The 21,506-nt window shown below is 44.8% G+C and overlaps 1 protein-coding gene across 2 annotated transcripts in view; it reads left to right on the forward strand.

The window, feature by feature from the left end:
* Positions 1-21,506, forward strand: part of LOC126215227 (plectin) — a 233,579-nt gene that overhangs the window by 146,501 nt on the left and 65,572 nt on the right. For both annotated transcript variants that reach the window (XM_049941893.1, XM_049941894.1), the window contains exons 9-10: positions 6,752-6,899; positions 15,146-15,442. In XM_049941893.1, coding sequence (XP_049797850.1) covers positions 6,752-6,899; positions 15,146-15,442 — 445 coding nt within the window. The remainder of the gene's footprint in view (positions 1-6,751; positions 6,900-15,145; positions 15,443-21,506) is intronic.

Genomic DNA, 21,506 nt, shown 5'->3' on the forward strand with positions numbered 1-21,506 from the left:
GGGTTAATGTATGGTGCGGCATTATGGGAGGAAGGATAACTGGGCCCCATTTTATCGATGGCAATCTAAATGGTGCAATGTATGCTGATGTCCTACGTAATGTTCTACCGATGTTACTACAAGATGTTTCACTGCATGACAGAATGACGATGTACTTCCAACATGATGGATGTCCGGCACATAGCTCGCGTGCAGTTGAAGCGCTATTGAATAGCGTATTTCATGACAGGTGGATTGGTCGTCGAAGCACCAAACCATGCCCCGCACGTTCACCGGGTCTGACGTTCCCGGATTTCTTTCCGTGGGGAAAGTTGAAGGATATTTGCTATCGTGATCCACCGACAACGCCTAACAACATGCTCAGCGCATTGTCAATGCATGTGCGAACATTACGGAAGGCGAACTACTCGCTGTTGAGAGGAATGTCGTTACACGTATTACCAAACGCATTGAGGCTGACGCACATCATTTTGAGCATTTATTGCATTAAAGTGGTATTTACAGGTAATCACGTTGTAACAGCATGCGTTCTCAGAAATGATAAGTTCGCAAAGGTACATGTATCACATTGGAACAACCGAAATAAAATGTTCAAACGTACCTACGTTCTGTATTTTAATTTAAAAAACCTACCTGTTACCAACTGTTCGTCTGAAATTGTGAGCCATATGTTTGTGGCTATTACAGCGCCATCTATCACAAAGCGAAAAAAGTGGTCCAACTAAAACATTCATATTTCTTTACGTACTACACGAATATGTAATAAAAATGGGGGTTCCTATTTTAAAAAACGCAGTTGATATCCATTTGACCTATGGCAGCGCTATCTAGCGTGCCAACCATAGCGCCATCTGGTTTCCCCCTTTCAAGCTAGACGAGTTTCGTTCTTTGTAGTTTTTTTGTTTGACGCTTATTTCGTGAGATATTTGGCCCGGTCATGATGAATGAACAACCCTGTGTAGGCATTGCCGAGCGCTGCGCATCATTCTGCCTGTTTACATATCTCTGTATTTGAATATGCATGCCTAGACCAGTTTTTTTGGCGCTTCAGCGTAACACCAATGTGCAGTAGCTGCCATAAACAGTTTTTTATAAAGTTTATATAATGTGTAATTTTTGTCTTACAACTATAAGTTTCACCGCGCGACCGCTACAGTCGCTGGTTCGAATCCTGCCTCGGGCATGGATGTGTGTGCTGTCCTTAGGCTACTTAGGTTTAAGTAGTTCTAAGTTCTAGGGGACTGATGACCTCCGATGTTAAGTTCCATAGTGCTTAGAGCCATTGTTTTGTAAGTTTCATTTGTTGTTTACAATTTTTTTCGTCAATATATAAGGGGCGATCAAATGAAAAGTGAACACCTGCCACAACAGAACCATGGAACGATTCCATCCAAGTAATCGCCATACGTGTTAATACATTTATCTACATCTACATACATACTCCGCAATCCACCGTACGGTGCGTGGCCGAGGGTACCTCGTACCACAACTAGCATCTTCTCTCCCTGTTCCACTCCCAAACAGAACGAGGGAAAAATGACTGCCTATATGCCTGTACGAGCCCTAATCTCTCTTATCTTTGTGGTCTTTCCGCGAAGTTGGCGGCAGTAAAATTGTACTGCAGTCAGCCTCAAATGCTGGTTCTCTAAATTTCCTCAGTAGAGATTCACGAAAAGAACGCCTCCTTTCCTCCGGAGACTCCCACCCGAGTTCCTGAAGCATTTCCGTAACACTCGCGTGATGATCAAACCTACCAGTAACAAATCTAGCAGCCCGCCTCTGAACTGCTTCTATGTCCTCCCTCAATCCGACCAAATAGGGATCCCAAACGCTCGAGCAGTACTCAAGAATAGGTCGTATTAGTGTTTTATAAGCAGTCTCCTTTGCAGATGAACCACATCTTCCCTAAATTCCACCAATGAACCGAAGACGACTATCCGCCTTCCCCACAACTGCCATTACATGCTTGTCCCACTTCATATCGCCCTGCAGTGTTACGCCCAAATATTTAATCGACGTGACTGTGTCAAGCGCTACACTTCTAATGGAGTATTCAAACATTACGGGATTCTTTTTCCTATTCATCTGCATTAATTTACGTTTATCTATATTTAGAGTGAGCTGCCATTCTTTACACCAATCACAAATCCTGTCCAAGTCATCTTGTATCCTCCTACAGTCACTCAACGACGACACCTCCCCGTACACGACAGCATCAGCAAACAGCCGCACATTGCTATCCACCCTATCCAAAAGATCATTTATGTAGATAGAAAACAATAGTGGACCTCACTGGGAGACGAGCTGAGCAATTCCTGTTTCGCAGAACGCGATGAGCCGCCGAGGGATCCACATCTGCAAACACTCTGTCACTTCCTCGTCCAATCGAAACTGATGTCCACGCACATCTTTCTTCACTTCGCCAAAGATGTGACAGCATTCCTAGGCGTTCTGGCTTTATGGCATGTCTCAGTTTTTGCAGAGAGTTTTCATAGTGCTGCGCATTGATTGTGATTCCACGCTCAATGAACTCGACTGGCAGAGGGCCCCTGAAGTTGAAGAAGAAAACGAAGGCTACACTTCAGAGATTTGTTTGGAAAGCACTGTAACATTCTCCATACTGCCCGTATCCTTCACCGTGTGACTTTGACATCTTTGGTGACCCGAAGAAAGGGATGCGTGGAGATCGGTTTCAGTCGGACGAGGAAGTGACAGACTGGTTGCCATTGTGGATTACGTTCTCGAAACAGGAACAGATCGTCTTAACGTATGTGGAGATTACTTTTGAATGGAACCATTCCACAGTTCTCCTGTTGCGGGTGTTGGGTTTTCATTTGATTGCGCCTCATAGTTCATTTAAGTAATACGAGGGGCGTTTTTTAAGTAATGCAATACTTTTTTTCTCGGCAAATTTCGGTAAAAATGTGTTAGTTATAGAAAGACACTAGTATTTTTCAAAAATGCTTCCATCTTGTTAAAGCTACACACAAGATGATGAAATTTGCTGAATTTACGTGGAAATAAATGCCACAGCGTAGTTTTTTTTGGGGGGGGGGGGCGGCGGGGAAACGGGAGGTGGGGCAGGGAGTTTAGATGTTCCGCCAGGGGAACAGCATCACGTCGGTGTGGCTCTGTACACCACACCTTAGGTTTTTCCCTCTCTTTCTTTTTTTTCCTTTATTGGATTTCGATTCCCCCCGAAGGGGGCGGGCTGGCAGCAGCTTAAAAAAATGGCTCTGAGCACTATGAGACTCAACATCTTAGGTCATAAGTCCCCAAGAACTTAGAACTACTTAAACCTAACTAACCTAAGGACATCACACACACCCATGCCCGAGGCAGGATTCGAACCTGCGACTGTAGCAGCCTTGCGGTTCCGGACTGCAGCGCCAGAACCGCACGGCCACCGCGGCCGGCGGCAGCAGCTTAGTACGCTGCTCTTCAGCCTACAGAATTTTTAAAACATAAGAAGATAAGAAACAATAGAAGCAGGCGATAAAGCGATGACTTAAATTGTAAAACGGCGGAAAATTGTGGAAAGTTAAAACAAAACTAAGGGTGGGCGATGCTAATAAAATACACAGGAAGCAGACAGCTAAAGTCGTAGACAGACAATTAAAAAACACAGTGACAGTCTGGTTTCTGTTCGCAAGAGATATAAAAATCACACCCAGCAACAGTATGATGTCCGTTCACAACGCTTCGGAAAAGACGCACAACACTTAACAAGCACTGGAAACACTGCACTAAAAAGTTGGCACGAAGATGACATCACCGCCAAGGGCAGAGGGGGGGGGGGGACCTGGACAGATGAGGGGAAAAAAAGGGGGGAGGAGAGGAAAAACGAAAGGGGTGAGGACTGACGGAGGGAGAGGACTCATAAGGGGGGGGGGGGGGGGCAGACGCGAGAGGGAATGGGGAAAGGCAGAGGAGGGAAATGCAAAAGGACTTGTTGGAGAGAAGGCTGGCAGAGAGAGGGTAGGCAGGGAAAAAAAACAGGATGGAAGGGGGAGAGGCAGCCCGGGAAAAGGACTGAGGAATGGGGGAGAGGTGAGGATCAGAGTTGATAGGAGGGATAAATGGAGGGAGAGAGGGCATCATCCGAGAGGGGGAGTTGACGGAAGCGACCTTGGGAAAGGAGATGAACGGTGTAGAGATGGAGGGTAGGGGGGACACAACAGTGAAGGTGCGGCAGAGGGCGGGAGTTGAGAGGAGCAACCAGGGGATGAGAGGGATCAAGGGACGGGAGGTGTAGAGTATGTGGATATGTTCAAGGATTTTTCCCTCTCCTTTTCCTTACTCTCTAATAACACACTTAAGGCAAGGCTTTTGCGAGTGCATGTTCATCGCTGGGGGACGTGACAACAGATGATCTTGCCTGCTTGTTAGCCAGGGTTGAGTTGAAGGTACTGTGTCGTCCGAATGAGACGCAGCCAGTGCAAAAGCACTACAGGCATAAAGATGTGAACTGGTGACAGCGTCATAGACACTCGTCACTTGCACGAGTTCCAGCAGTGCCACAGGTGGTGCTGAGGATGAAGATATCGACTTCGCCTCGACCAGTTGCCGGCTGAGTACAATCCGCCAGTGACCGGACGACAACAGACAGAAGCCTGCGCGGAAGACACAAGAGCAGCTTTTTATTTTTTTATTTTATTTATTTTTTTTACTTTATTGAGTTTCAATTACCCCTGAAGGGGGCGGGTTGGCAGCAGCTTAGTATGCCGCTCTTCAGCCTACAGAATTTGTTTTAAAAAGATGAAGATAATAAATAATAAAAGTTGGCAATAAAATCGGTGACTTAAAGCTAAAATGGCGGAAAATTGTGGAACTTAAAAAGAGCAGCCCTCGCCCACTTGGTTCTAGATCATCGTTCAGAGCTGACTGAGACAGGGAATGTCGCATAGTGAACTCTTAGAAATGAACAGACAGTTGTAATTGCATTTGCTATGTAGTGCGAAGTTTACCTACAATTATTTGCACTTAACCATTGAAGGCCTTTTTTGTGTTATACAGGGTGTCCCAAAAAGAATGGCCCAATTTTAACTTGTAATAATATTGAGACAAATGTCACTAGGTAACTGAAACATCGCTAAATGTAATCAGCATGGTCTAGAGTTTCAGAAAAAATTCGCTAGATGTCACTATGAGCGCTGACCTGGAGTGTGCAGCCAGTCTCGCGCAATATGGCGTCCGCGCAACAGAAGGTGTATTGTGTTATTGAATTTAGTCGTACTCAATCAGTGATGGCAGTTCAGCGGGCGTTTCATATTCGATTTCGTGCTAAACCACCATCCCCAAGGAACATTCAACGGTGGTATAAACAGTTTGAAGAAACAGGGTGCCTCTGTAAAGGCAAAAGTCCTGGCCGGCCATGCATTGCTGAACAAACAGTTGAACAAATCCGACGAGCATTTGAGCGGAGCCCCCGCAAGTCTACGCGTCTTGCTTGTGGAGAACTTAAGTTACCGCGCATGATATTGTGGCGTGTGTTACGACGTCGTTTAGTCCTCAAACCATACACATTACAACTGGTACAAGCTGTTTGAGATACTGACAAAGTGAAGTGAGTGGACTTTATCAATGCTATTCTAGAGGACATGCAAGATGACACTTTTATGTCACATTTGATATTCAGCAATGAGGCAACTTTCCATATTAGTGGTAAGGTTCACTGTCATAATGTGCGTATATGGGGGCTCGAAAATCCTCACAAGACAATTGAACACGAACGTGATTCACCAAAAGTGAATGTTTTTTCTGCTGTTTCACAAAGCATGTTTTATGGACCCTACTTTTTTGAGGAAGAAACCGTAACAGGACAATCATATCTTGCAATGCTACGGAACTGGTTATTTCCACAACTTGACTCTGACAATTTCATTTGTCAGCAAGATGAAGCACTACCGCACCGACACAGCAACGTGTGCAGTTTCCTCAATGCCAACGTGTCTCAGCATAGGATAGGGCGTACAGGATCGCGAGTCCAGGCTTTACACTCTTGGCTTCCTAGGTCCCCTGACTTAACGCCACGCGATTTCTTCCTGTGGGGATATGTTAAACAATGTGTTTACGTTCCTCCACTACCTCGTGACATTAATGAACTAAAAACCAGAATATCAGCTGATGTAGCTTCAGTGACAGAAGACACCTTACGCTCAATTTGAGATGAATTCGGCTATTGGCTAGATGTCGTCCGTGCATCCCATGAAAAACATATTGAACATTTATGATGGATTTTCATAAACTTCTATCTTTTCTGAGTATTTTAGTATGCAATTTGTTGCTGTTAAGCCCTTCTTCCTAATAAATAACTCCATTTAAAATCGGTTCATTATTTTTGGGACACCCTGTATTACAAGCAGTGTTGTAGACTCATGTTTCAACAAGTCACAAAGATAAGTAAACCTTTTTAACTCATTTGTAAGACTTTTTTACTAATTTGTTGGAGTGTTGTAGAACTTTCATTCTCCTATCCTGTTACCTGACACTGGGGCGTAGCTGTGTAATAGTGGCAGGGAGAAACTGTCTTAACAGTGTACTGCACCAGAAGCCGTTTTACGAACTCACAAACTCGGCCTCCAAAGCAGTAGCGACGAGGCTTTTACAAAACTGGTGACGAGGGCTTATGAAACAAGGTGTATGGGATTTCCAGTCCGTGCTGCCGCCGTTCTTCTGGAGGATTTTTCAAGTCTAACTGACGGTCTGTCGCAGCGCGCGTGGGGGCGTTAACGTGGGTGTTATCTTTCAGAGGGTGCCGCGCCTCCGCTGAAGCAGAGGCGGAGCGTGGGCGGGCGGAAGCCGGCGAGGAGGAGAGGAGGCGCCTCAAGGACCAGGTGGCAGCGCTCAAGGACGTGGCAGCCGTGGGTCGACAGCTGCTGCAGCTGCGCGAGGAGCAGGTGGGTGCAGCTGGCGGCGGCTCGCAGCTCAGCCAGCAGGTGTTCAGGTCTAACTGACCGACAAAGAGAAGTGAAGCACCGAGAAGGAGAGGTGAAAGGAGGGTATGCCATGTTATTTTAGTAATCACAAATTCGAGTCAGGTATACGAAAGACTTGGCACTATGATCCCACTTATCAGTAGGATGTTCATCCAGATGGGGAGGGTGTCATAAAGCTGTCGTTTTCCCTCATGAGGCTACTGGCCAGCAACCGCTACACCTGGTCCTCGAGATCTTGAGTATTAGCACTGCGATGCAGCTGACAACCATGTTGTCCTACACATGATATGCAGGGTCGTCCATTGATCGTGACCAGGCCAAATATCTCACGAAATAAGCGTCAAACGAAAAAACTACAAAGAACGAAACTTGTCTAGCTTGAAGGGGGAAGCCAGATGGAACTATGGTTGGATCGATAGATCGCGCTACCATATGTCAAGCGGAATCAACTGCTTTTCCTTAAATAGGAACCCCAATTATTGCACACGAGGTAACACATTAGGATGCAGGATGTGCATAACGTACCATTGTGTGGTGACCTGGACTCGTACCTGATGACTCCCCACAGAATGACGCAGGAGTAACACCGCAGTGCCTCTCCAAAACATTGAAGGAATGGGACTTCTCTCTAGATTGCTGCCGTACTCGCTGATGAGCGTCACCTTGGGTAGTGCAGAAGAGTGATTCATCATTGAACGCAGTGCTCATCAGTAGCTTGTGCTTCCTGCTCGCAGCACTGCTCCAAACACAGTCGTTTGTGTTGTGATGTTACCAGCAGGTTACACATGGAATGGTAAAACCTTAGTCTGTCTGCTGCTAGTTTCTGATTGATGGTGCCAGGTTGACACAGAGGTTTGGAGGGAGTCCACTAGTTCTTCTAAGATGCCAGGTGCAGATCTGAACAGGTCACAATGTGGTTGGTGCACAGACAGTGATCCTACCTTGTGGTCATCAGATGCCGTCCACCTGAACCTTGACAGCGAGTGTAGTTGCCCTCATATTCCAATGATATCCAACGTCGGGCTCCACAAAACTGAATATTGCACAATTTGACCAGCCGACCAAATGGATATCCACCAATGGGCCCTTTCAAACTCAGTCAGTTGCTGATAATGCTGTTTTGCACTAGTGCACGGCATTTCCCTGTCCTTTATGGTGATCACTCGAGATCTGATGCTGTTCATATCCCTATACAGGCTGAGTTAAAAAGGATTTCAGAAATTTGGAATGGTATAGAAATTTATTGAGATAACTTGCAATCGGTATAGATTATTTTGTAGCAAACAAAGGAGCGCAGTGTAGTGCATAGTTTAAATGTTTGCTATCACTAGAATGGAGCGTACTCACTGTGTATTTTGATTTCGTGAAAATAACTCTGACGCAGATTTCGTACCTGATATGCTAAGGAATCTCGAAGTAGGCCTACAATTTACTAAACGTCAAATGTGCGTGAATTTCTAAGGGACCAAACTGCTGAGGTCATCGGCCCATAGACTTACACATTACTTAAATTCACACAACCATGCCTGAGGGAGGACTCGAACCTCTGGCGGGAGGGGCCGCGCAGTCCGTGACATGGCGCCTCAAACCATGCGGCTACAATTTACTCTTGGCACAATAACTTTCTTGACATTAGCTGTTCATTGCGACATGATAAATTAGCAGGTCGCGAAGGGCCAATCGATGGCCATCTCGCTCCCCAGACTTGACACCACTGGATTTGTTTTCCTGGGGTTTCATTGAAGACCATGTTCATGTTCCTCTCATACCAAATAATTTGCCGACCTGACAAATCGAATCTACACTGTCGCTGCAGAAGTTACGCCCGATTGCTGCAACAAGTGTGGGAAGAAATTGATTACTGGTGGGATGTTTGCCGCATCACAAATGGTAGTCACATAGAACCAAAATAATCCTTGATATGTGAACTTGAGGTTGTTTGCTGCAAAATGACACACCTACCAACTCTGCTAAGATATCTCAATAACATTCTTCACCATTCTAAAGTTGTAAAGGCCTTTTCCATTCACTCTGTATAACCTACCGGCCTGGTAATAATGTTAAACATGAACAACATTAATGCACTCTAATGTGAATTCTGACACAGTGAATTGCAACCCTGATCATTTACATACACTGATGAGTCAAAACATTATGACCACCTGCTTAATAGCTTTTTTGTGCGTCTTTAGAACGAAGTACAGTACATCACTGATTCTGGGTATCTGGGATCCGACAGTTTGTTGCTCCGTTTGGGGAGGTATGTAGTATTACACTACTGGCCATTAAAATTGCTACACGAAGAAGAAATTCAGATGATAAACAGGTATTCATTGGACAAATATATTATACTATAACTGACATGTGATTACATTTTCACGCAATTCGGGTGCATAGCTCCTGAGAAATCAGTACCCAGAACAACCACCTCTGGCCGTAATAACGGTCTTGATACGCCTGGACATTCAGTCAAACACAGCTTGGATGGCGTGTACAGGTACAGCTGCCCATGCAGCTTCAACACGATACCACAGTTCATCAAGAGTAGTGACTGGCGTATTGTGACGAGCCAGTTGCTCAGCCACCATTCACCAGACGTTTTCAGTTGGTGAGAGATCTGGAGAATGTGCTGGCCAGGGCAGCAGTCGAACATTTTCTGTATCCAGAAAGGCCCGTACAGGACCATCAACATGCAGTCGTGCATTATCCTGCATTCGTGCACCCAGGTTCGTCTATGAGTACACCATCGCAGGCGCTCCTGTCTGTGATGCAGCGTCAAGGGTAACCGCAGCCATGGTCTCCGAGCTGCTGCAAACGTCGTTGAACTGTTCGAGCAGATGGTTGTTGTCTTGCAAACGTCCCCACCTGGTGACTAAGGGATCGAGACGTGGTAGCACGATTCGTTAGAGCCATGCGGATAAGATGCCTGTCATCTCGACTTCTAGTGACACGAGGCCGTTGGGATCCAGCACGACGTTCCTTATTACCCTCCTGAACCTACCGATTCCATATTCTTCTAACAGTCATTGGATGTCGACCAACGCGAGCAGCAACGTCGCGATACGACAAACCGCAATCGCGATAAGCTGCAATCCGAACTTTATCAAATTTGGAAACGTGATGGTACGCATTTCTCGGCATTATACGAGGCATCACAACAACGTTTCACCAGGCCACGCCGTTCAAGTGCTGTTTGAGTATGAGAAATCGGTTGGAAACTTTCCTCATGTCAGCATGTTGTAGGTGCCACCACCGGCGCCAACTTTATGTGAATGCTCTGAAAAGCTTATCATTTGCATATCGCAGCATCTTCTTCCTGTCGGTTAAATTTCGCGTCTGTAGCACGTCATCTTCGTGGTGTAGCAATTTTAATGGCCAGTAGTGTAGTACAGCACTGACACTGGGTAACTGGGATCCGACAGTTTGTTGTTCAGTTTGGGGAGGTATGTGGTATTACATGTCTACTCGCATGTCATGTAATTCGCGTAAATAACGGACCACTGCATATGCGGTGATGGTGTCCAGTAGTGACCCAGATGGGTTGTGTAGGGTCTACAGCAGGTGAATTTGGTCGCCGAGACATCAACGTGAGTTCACTATAATAATCCTCAAACCACTGTAGCATGGTTCTAGCTCCGAGACATGGAGAATTATTCTGCTGCAAGATGACATCGCCATCGTGGAAGACAAGTAGCATGAAGGGATGCAGGTGGTCCGCACCTGTTAGAGTGTCTTCGATTACTACTAAAGGTCCCTTGCAAGTGCAGGAGAATGTCTCCCATAGTGTAATACTGCTCCTGCTAGCCTGCGTCCGCGGTGCGCTGCACGTTTCGAGCCGCCGTTCACCTCCTTGACGGCGTTTCTGGAGACGAACATCAACCTAGTGTAGGAAAAATGTGATTCATCTGGAGAGCCGACACATTGATCGACGGTCGAATCCCGATGGTCCCGTGCCCACTGCAGAGTAATTGACGAAGTCATTGGGTCAAGATGTGAACATGTGAGAGTGGTCTGCTGCAGAGCTCCACATTCAACAATATACGAAAAATGGTGTGCTCTGGAACACTTGTGCATGCACCAGCATTGCGCTCTTTCGACGTAGATGCACAGATCATCATCTGTCCTACTTTACAGAGCACACAAGCCTCCGAACCCCACGATCTATGAAAAGTCGTGGACGTCCAACCATTTAGTGCCTAGTGGTAGTTTCACTGTCCTGTCTCTTTCTGTATATGCTGACGACAGTAGCACGTGAACATTCGACGAACCTCGCCGTTTTCGAGATACTCGTTCGCAGGTTCTCTGTAATATTAATCTGCCCTTCGTCAAAGTCGCTTAACTCAATGGATTTCCCCATTTGCAGCCCATATCTTTGCTAGGGTGTCCCCCCCCCCCCCATCCGTGTCTGCTCCGCTTATTACATCTTTTTGCTATCGCGTCACATGCTCGCTATTCTATCCAATGCTGCGATGGGCAGTGGTCATAATATTATGGTTTATCATTGTATACTGACTACGATGTGTACGTGTACGAAGTTACATAGACATCTGACCATGCCTTCTGGATGCTTCACTATTTTGTAAGGCAGTGTTTGATGGTGGATTATTTACATATCTTCTTCTCTAGTGGTCAATCCAAGGATTGGTTTGCAACAGCTGCAATGGCAGCTTGTCTCCATTCTGTGCGTCTTTCAGCTTTTCTTTTCATTTCTTTATAGGTGTTACATCCCACATCTTTCACGATTTGATCCGTGTACCTCAGCCGTGGTCTTCCTCTTAGTCTTTTTCCCTCGACATATCCCTCCATGATTGTGTTCAGGAGTCCTTTATATCTTAATAGATGGCCTGTAAATTGCACTCTTCTTTTAATAATGAAACTCCAGAAGCCTCCCTCCTCACCTGCTCTTCCCAGAACCACTTTGTTTGTGACCTTGTCGATACATCTTATTTTGAGCATGCGTCTATAGCACCACATTTCAAAAGAATTTAGCTTCTGGTCTTCCTCTATCCCAAGAGTCCATGTTTCACACCCATAGCATGCCGCACTCCACACACATGATTTCAAAAATCTTTTCCTGATTTCAAGGCTGATGCTCTTAGATGTTAAGATGTTTTTCTTCTTGTTAAAAGCAGCCTTTGCTTGAGCAATTCTACTTCTCACTTCCGCCTTGCTCCTTCCATCCCTGGTAATATTACTGCCCAGATAAGTAAATTTATCAACTTGCTCCAGCAGTTCATTGCCTACATGAACTTGGACATTCACTTGATCTTTTTTGTCGCATAACATTACTTTTGTTTTTGCTTTATTAATTCTCATATTATATTCTTCCCCCATTAACTTTATCTATTCTATTCAGTAGGACTACAAGATCTTCTTCACTTTCAGCTAGGACAGCTATATCATCGGCATATCTTATCATATCTATTCGTTGGCCTAGAATTACTACACCTGTCTGTGAATTTTCCCTTACTTTTTTCAGCGCCTCTACAATGTACGTTAAAGATAACATGGGATAGTGCGCAACCGTGTAGGACACCTTTCCGTATCTGCACCTCTTCTTGTTTTGTCCGTCCACGGATAACTGCTATTTCGTTTTTGTACAGGTTCCATATCATTTTTCTATCTTTATAGTCTATTCCTACTTTTTTGAGTACCTCAAACATCTTATCCCATTTAAGATTATCAAAGGCTTTGTCTACATCTACGAAAGCTGTGTATGTTGTCAGGTTCTTATCTAGTCGTTTCTCTATTATTAGTTTTAGATCAAATATTGCTTCTCTGGTTCCTCTATCTTTCCGTAATCCAAACTGGTCTTTGGAGAGTGTAGCTTCGACTTTTAGTTCTATGCGTTTTAGGATAATTGAGGTTACTATTTTAGAGGCGTGAGTAACTAGGCTGAGCGTCCCATAATTTTCACATCTTGTAGCATTTGCCTTCTTTGGAATGGGGATCATAATGTTTTTCTCAAAGTCTGCAGGAATCTTACCCTGCTCGTACATGTTGAAAACAAGATTATACAACTCCTGATTCAGTTTTGCTCCTCCAGATTTCACAAGTTCAGCAGGGATATTGTCTATACCAGGCGAATGTTGTTTTTCAATTTTTTCAGAGCTAGTTCAAACTCTTCCTTTAGTATAGGTTCACCTACGTTGTGTGCATCTACAGGGTGGTCAAAAAGTCAGTATAAATTTGAAAACTGAATAAATCACAGAATAATGTAGATAGAGAGGTGCAAATTGAGACACATGCTTGGAATGACATGGGGTTTTATTAGAACCAAAAAATACCAAAGTTCAAAAAATGTCCGACAGATGGCGCTTCATCTGATCAGAATAACAATAATTAGCATAACAAAGTAAGACAAAGCAAAGATGATGTTCTTTACAAGAAATGCTCAATATGTCCACCATCATTCCTCAACAATGGCTGTATTCGAGGAATAATGTTGTGAACAGCACTGTAAAGCATGTCAGGAGTTATGGTGAGGCATTGGCGTCGGATGTTGTCTTTCAGCATCCCTAGAGATGTCGGTCGATCACGATACACTTGCGACTTCAGGTAACCCCAAAGCCAACGCACAGACTGAGGCCTGGGGACCTGGGAGGCCAACCATGACAAAAGTGGCGTCTGAGCACACGATCATCACCAAAAAACACGCGCAAGAGATCTTTCACGCGTCTAGCAATATGGGGTGGAGCGCCATCCTGCATAAACATCGTACGTTCCAGCAGGTGTTTATAAGACAGGCTGGGGATGATGCGATTCTGTAACAAATCGGCGTACCTCTCACCCGTCACGGTAACAGTTACCTGCTGTCCAGCGCCATCTGTCGGGCATTTTGTGAACTTTTTTTTGTTCTAATAAAACCCCATGTCATTCCAAGCATGTGTGTCAATTTTTACCTCTCTATTTACATTATACCGTGGTTTATTAAGTTTGACAAATTTATACTGACTTTTTGATCACCCGGTACTTCTGTTTCTTCTACCATGATCTTTTCCGACAGTTCTGGTCCGCTGTACAGTTTTCCTATATATTGTTTCCATGTTCTTGCAACTTCATCATCGTCATCCATGATGTTGCCATTTTCATCCATTGGTGGCAGGGGTAAATACAGGGAGCGAAAGGCTATTTACAATTTGTACAGAAACCATATGGCAGTTATAAGAGTCGAGGGGCATGAAAGGGAAGCAGTGGTTGGGAAGGGAGTGAGACAGGGTTGTAGCCTCTCCCCGATGTTATTCAATCTGTATATTGAGCAAGCAGTGAAGGAAACAAAAGAAAAATTCGGAGTAGGTATCAAAATCCAAGGAGAAGATATAAAAACCTCGAAGTTCGCCGATGACATTGTAATTCTGTCAGAGACAGCAAAGGACTTGCAAGAGCAGTTGAACGGAATGGATAGCGTCTTGAAAGGAGGATATAAGATGAACATCAACAAAAGCAAAACGAGGGTAATGGAATGTAGTCGAATTAAGTCGGGAGATGCTGAGGGTATTAGATTAGGAAATGAGACACTTAAAGTAGTAAAGGAGTTTTGCTATTTGGGGAGCAAAATAACTGATGATGGTCGAAGTAGAGAAGATATAAAATGTAGACTGGCAATGACAAGGAAAGCGTTTCTGAAGAAGAGAAATTTGTTAACATCGAGTATAGATTTAAGTGTCAGGAAGTCGTTTCTGAAAGTATTTGTATGGAGTGTAGCCATGTATGGAAGTGAAACATGGACGATAAATAGCTTAGACAAGAAGAGAATAGAAGCTTTCGAAATGTGGTGCTACAGAAGAATGCTGAAGATTAGATGGGTAGATCACATAACTAATGAGGAGGTATTGAATAGAATTGGGGAGAAGAGGAGTTTGTGGCACAACTTGACTAGAAGAAGGGATCGGTTGGTAGGACATGTTCTGAGGCATCAAGGGATCACCAATTTAGCATTGGAGGGCAGCGTGGAGGGTAAAAATCGTAGAGGGAGACCAAGAGATGAATACACCAAGCAGATTCAGAAGGATGTAGGCTGCAGTAGGTACTGGGAGATGAAGAAGCTTGCACAGGATAGAGTAGCATGGAGAGCTGCATCAAACCAGTCTCAGGACTGAAGACCACAACAACAACAACAATAGCCCTACACTTGTTTTTTTCTGTCTCCAAAGAACATATAACAAGGACAATATGTTGTGGTCTGGAGTGTGCATTTTCTTGTGCAGGTGGAGCGGCTCGAGGCGCGCTTGCGGGCTTCGGAGGCGGTGGCAGCGGCGACAGCGGCGACAGCGGCTGCCCCCGAGGCCGGGTCTGTGGAGGCGAGGCTGCCCGCCGCCGTGGAGGCGGTCGTGGGCGACCTGCGCGCCGAGTACGGCCGCCAGCTGCGTGCCATGGCCGCACTGCGCCAGCTGTACGACGAGCGCGCAGCTGCCGCAGCTGCAGAGGCGGAGGCCCGCGAGGGGCGGCTGCGCGTCGAGGAGCAGGCGCGCAGGGACGCCGACGCCAGGTGCCTCAAGCTGCAGGTGGGTAACACCCTCCCTGACACCCTCACCGTGCCTGCAACTCCTGAAACCTTTGTCTACAGCCTAACGTCTCCATACAACCGAGCTCACAGGGCAAAACATTAGTCGCCCATCAGAAGAGCACACTGGTTGTTTTGGACCGCTGTAGGCAATGTTGAAATGGAGGTGCATTAAGAGGCTGACTGACTTGTGGTTTGCTGATTGGCTAAAGAGTAGTACAGCTGGGCCGATTCTGGGACAGCCTGCATTGTTGCCAGATTCCCCCTCCCCCATGATGCCTTTGATGATATACCGGGTGATCAAAAAGTGAGTATAAATTTGAAAACTTAATAAACCACGTAATAATGTAGATAGAGAGGTAAAAACTGACACACATGCTTGGAATGACATGGGGTTTTATTAGAACCAAAAAGAAAAACAAAGTTCAAAAAATGTCCGACAGATGGCGCTGGACAGCAAAACATCAGTGACTGCGCATGGCAATCGTATATAAAAGGAGCTGTAATGAGAGAGAGAATCAGATGCACCAGCAGTCGCAGCATGTTGACGTTACCTGAAAAGACGCTTTTAGTGAAGCTGTATTATCAAAATGGGGAATGTGCTAGTTCAGCGTTACAATCCTATCGCCATTGGAAGGGGATTCGAACGGGTAAAGGTCCGTTGACAAATGCAGCTGTGGCGAGAATGATTTCGAAGTTCCAAGCCATGGGTTGTTTAGACGATAGACCCCTTAGTGCCCGACTGAGCACAAGGCGTAATGCTGCTGAGACAGTTCAGGAAGAAATGGAGACTGTAGTGGGTTCGTCTATGCATGTGGAAGTCAGCGCTGGTGCAGTCGCACGTCGCACCGGCAATCCATACACTACTGTTTGGTTGGCACTTAGGCGTACCCTCCGATGCTATCCATACAAAATACATCGGCATCGTGAACTCTTACCTGGCGATTTACTGTGGCGGAGGGCATTTGCGATGTGGGCGTTTCAAAAGATGGCGGAAGATGACGATTGGTTGAGTAACGTATTGTGGATCGACAAAGCTCATTTCACGCTCCGAGGGTCTGTCAATGCCCACAACTGCAGGATTTGGGCTACCAAAAATCCTAGAACTGTCGTGGAAACTCCACTGTACAACAAGAAAGTCACGGTATGTGTTGGATTTACCACATCTACCGTTATCGGGCCGTTTTTCTTCGAGGAAATGCGTGATTCTGGTTTTGTAACTGCTACTGTGATGGGTGAGAGGTATACCCTATATGTTACAGAATCGCATCATCCACAGCTTGGCTGATAAACATCTGCTGGAACGTACGATGTTTATGCAGGCTGGTGCTCCACCCCATATTGCTAGATGCGTGAAAGATCTCTTGTGCGCATCGTTTGGTGATGATCGTGTGCTCAGCCGCCACTTTCATCATGCTTGGCCTCCCAGGTTCCCAGACCTCAGTCCGTGCGATAATTGGCTTTGTGGTTACCTGAAGTCACAAGTGTATCGTCATCGACCGACGTCTCTAGGGATGCTGAAACACAACATCCGACACCAATTCCTCTCCATAACTTCGGACATGCTTTACAGTTCTGCTCACAACATTATTCCTCGACTACAGATATTGTTGAGGAATGATGGTGGACATATTGAGCATTTCCTGTAAAGAACATTATCTTTGCTTTGTCTTACTTTGTTATGCTAATTATTGCTATTCTGATCAAATGAAGCGCCATCTGTCGGACATTTTGTGAACTTTGGTATTTTTTTTGATTCTAATAAAACCTCATGTCATTCCAAGCATGTGTGTCAATTTGTACCTCTCTATCTACATTATTCCATGATTTATTCAGGTTTCAAATTTATACTGACTTTTTGATCACCCAGTACATTGTTCCCAGATCTCTCCCCTTCCCCTACCCCTTTCCATAACAACGCCAGGAACAGGGGATCACTGTAGAGACAGAGAATCTGAAATTGGAAACTGCAGCATTCGACATCACGGAGGACCCAAAGAAACGAATTCCAAGCTTGTAAGGCAGCATGCACCTACAGCTAGTAAGGGCCTACAAAATAGATTTCTTACAAAACTCTCGTGCATTTCCTCTTTGAATATTTCTCAAACATGTGGAACTAACAGAAGACACCAACCTATCCTTAGAACTGGCTTGTCAACATCTACATTTATACTCTGCAAGCCACCCAACAGTGTGTGGCGGAGGGTACTTTACGTGCCATTGTCATTACCTCCCTTTCCTGTTCCAGTCGCATATGGTTAGCGGGAAGAACGAGTGCTGGAAAGCCTCCATGCGAGCTCGAATCTCTCTAATTTTACATTCTTGATCTCCTCGGGAGGTATAAGTAGGGGGAAGCAATATATTCGATACCTCATCCGGAAACGCAACCTCTCGAAACCTGGACAGCAACCTACACCGCGATGCAGAGCGCCTCTCTCGCAGAGTCTACCACTTGAGTTTGCTAAACATCTCCGTAAGGCTATCACGCTTACCAAATAACCCTGTGACGAAACGCGCCGCTCTTCTTTGGATCTTCTCTATCTCCTCTGTCAACCTGACCTGGTACGGATCCCACACTGATGAGCAATATTCAAGTATACTGTGAGCTAGTGTTTTGTAAGCCACCTCCTTTGCTGATGGACTACATCAACTACATTTAACGTGGGCTCCTCACAACAGTGCAGTTTCGCATTTTTCACGGTAACATACATTTCCAGAGGTGAAAGACCCGATAAGTCATAGCATCAATATGAGACTGGGTCCCAGACCTCTAGAGCAGTAGTCCAACATTCACTGAATGAGTCGCCAGATTCCATAGATACCAGAGGTCAAACACGCACATACACTTGAATCTGTTTCTTTATATAGAACGTATGTAAAGGCCATTCAGAACGATCAAACAATTTCTCAGGCTTCACGTGTTTACCAAATTATTTGGCAGTGTGCTGCTTTGTTTGACATGATTGTCAAACATAATATGCACATATGTGCTCGAGAGACATTTCAATAAAGCCTGATCTGTCAAACAGGTTAGGTTATTCATGCATGCATTTGTTAAACAACAACCAGTGGCTTGCCAGACTATAATCTGTAACTCTGATGCATCTCGAAACTGGAGCGGATTTTTAAGATTTAATGCATGTATCCTGTATTGCACCTCGTACATTGTCCACTAGTGTAAAAATACTTCGTGACATGATACTCACAGCATGGCAGTTGTTTGAAAAGTAAGATTAAATTTGACAAAATTGATCTATACGTCCGCCCAGTAGTCAAAAAATAGCGTGAAATTAAAAATAGCCCTATTCTGCTGTTATACATAGAAAATGGCGGGAAATTGAAAAATCGAATACAGCCCATTACACTTGTGGCGTGAAATTCAAAAATCCGAGATGGCGATGGCGATGGAAGATGGCTGTGAGGATACTACGAAACCCTGCACGGTTGTCAAATTTCCCCCAGCCCCATGACATCAGAATCCAAGATGGCCATCCAAGGTGGTGAGTTGGGCAGTTTGCATGATGGCACAGTCCAACACTGTCAAGCACTACAATTTTGTGAGATTTTTGTGACAGTGAGTTGCTTTGTTTGATATATCTGTCAAACATACACTAAAGTGCCCAAAGTCACAACGAATACAGGCATGCATCAATGCAAGAGGACGTCCTACTGGGTATTAGAGGTACCGGTGTGTCTGAACCACCACCTCTGAAGGTCTTGCTGTGTGTAGTACAACATGCAATGTGTTGTTTTCATGAGCAGTAAAAAAGGTGGAAATGATGTTTATGTTGATCACTATTCCAATTTTCTGTATAGGTTCCGGAACTTTCGGAACCGAGGCGATGCAAAACATTTTTTGATGTGTGTCTTATTGATGCAATTTAATTACTGTTTTTTACTACAAAGTTTCACTCGAAAGCATCCAGAAGTTCACCAGTCTGACCTGATTGATTTTCACGTTTTGTACAGCCACTGACTCACTGATACGTCCGAGCTGCTACATCAAATCGTTCAATGGGCTTGTTAAAAGCAAGAAGAGCTCGCCCAAATGCTCTGAGAAGTCACGAAACGCGTCACATGGAGTTTGAAATATGACAAGAACGTTCACTCAAAAATAACTTCCGAACTAATTAAAATTTCCAAATGTTCATAAAAAAGGTTTAATACTGTAGTCGTTTCACAAACTCCTTAAAAGATCTGACATAATGTAAGATCTTCTTATTTTAACAAAAAATTATGTGGCGCTGTTGTCAGATTTGTAGAGGCTGTAATACGAGGGGCGTTTGGGAAGTCCGAGACATGGCACCACCGGCGCGTATCGAAGTCATGTTTAGTTAGTAGCGGCTTTGGAAAGAACGCACAGCAAGTTTCAGCCACATTGGTCTATTTATTTGTGTTTGGCATTCGTGTGAATCAGGGAAGTCGAGGGATTTTTAAAATATGGACGAAAAAGAATTTCGTATGGTGATTAAACACTACTTTATGAAACGCAAAACGTCTCAGGAGACTAAAGAGAAGCTTGATAAACATTACGGTGACTCTGCATCTTCGATTAAAACAGTTTATAAGTGGTTTCAAAATTTTCGAGCCGCGCGGGATTAGCTGAGCGGTCTGGGGTGCTGCAGTCATGGACTGTGCGGCTGATCGCGCCGGAGGTTCGAGTCCTCCCTCGGGCATGGGTGTGTGTGTTTGTCCTTAGGATAATTTAGGTTAGATAATGTGTAAGCTTAGGGACTGATGACTTTAGCAGATAAGTCCCATAAGATTTCACACAAACACAAAATTTTCGGAGTGGCCATATGGGCACAAGTGATGCTGAACGTTCTGGATGCCCTGTGGAGGTTAGGACTCCAAAAATCATTGATAAAATCCATGATATGGTGATGGATGACAGAAGAGTTAAGGTGCGTGAAATTGATACTACTGTGGAAGTCTCAAATGAACGGGTACATAATATTTTGCATAAACATTTGTACATGAGAAAGCTATCCGCAAGATGGGTTCTGCGACTACTCACGCTTGGCCAAAAACGGAATCGTGTGATGTGCTGCGAGTATGGTTTGCAGCTGCCCAAGGCGAATCCGCAGGACTTTAAACGTCGTTTCGTCACTGTGGATGAAACATGGATACATTACTATACTCCTGAGACCAAAGAGCAATCTAAACACTGGGTTACCAAGGGAGAATCTGCACCAAAAAAGGCGAAGACCATTCCTTCGGCCGGAAAGGTTATGGCGACTGTCTTTTGGGATTCGCAAGGAACAATCCTCATCAACTATCTGGAAATGGGTAAAACTATTACAGGTGCATATTAGTCATCGTTACTGGACCGTTTGAAAACCAAGCTGCAAGAAAAACGCCGGTGATTGGACCGCAAAATAGTCCTTTTCCATCACGACAATGCTCCAGCACACACCTCAGCAGTTGTGGTCGCAAAATTAATGGAAATGGGATTCCAATTCGTTTCACATCCCCCCTATTCTCTAGATTGGGCTCCCTCTGACTACTATTTGTTCCCCAATTCGAATAAATGACTGGCGGGACAAAGATTTTATTCAAACGAGGAGGTGATTGCAGCAACTAAGAGCTATTTTGCAGACTTGGAAATTCCTATTGTTCGGAAGCGATCAACAAATTAGAGCAGCGTTAGACGAAGTGTGTAAGTCTAAAAGGAGACTATCTCGAAAAATAAAGAATGTTTACCCCCAAACACGTAAGTAGTTTTTATTTTTGCACGGATTTTTCAAACGCCCCTCCTAGCATCACAGCTTTGTACAAAATGGGAAAATCGTGCCTGTACCTCAGATGTAGGTTATCTGTTGATATGCTGGAATTACATTGCAGGGGAAGGCTGAAGGTGTGTTAGGGACGTCACTGGACTACTTTAATCCTTGCAGGTGTAGTGATTGTGTCGTTATGGCTGTGTAGTGGGTAGCGTCTGTGCCTCGTAGATAGAAGACCTTGGTTCAAGTCCTGGCTGTTGCTAAAATTTTAATTCATTCAGCTTTGCTTATTGAATATAAAGTTGAGACTCGTATATCTCCAGCGTGTAATTCTGCCAGATC

The sequence above is a fragment of the Schistocerca nitens genome, chromosome 12 (genome assembly GCF_023898315.1).
Source record: "Schistocerca nitens isolate TAMUIC-IGC-003100 chromosome 12, iqSchNite1.1, whole genome shotgun sequence".
Lineage (NCBI taxonomy): Eukaryota > Metazoa > Arthropoda > Insecta > Orthoptera > Acrididae > Schistocerca > Schistocerca nitens.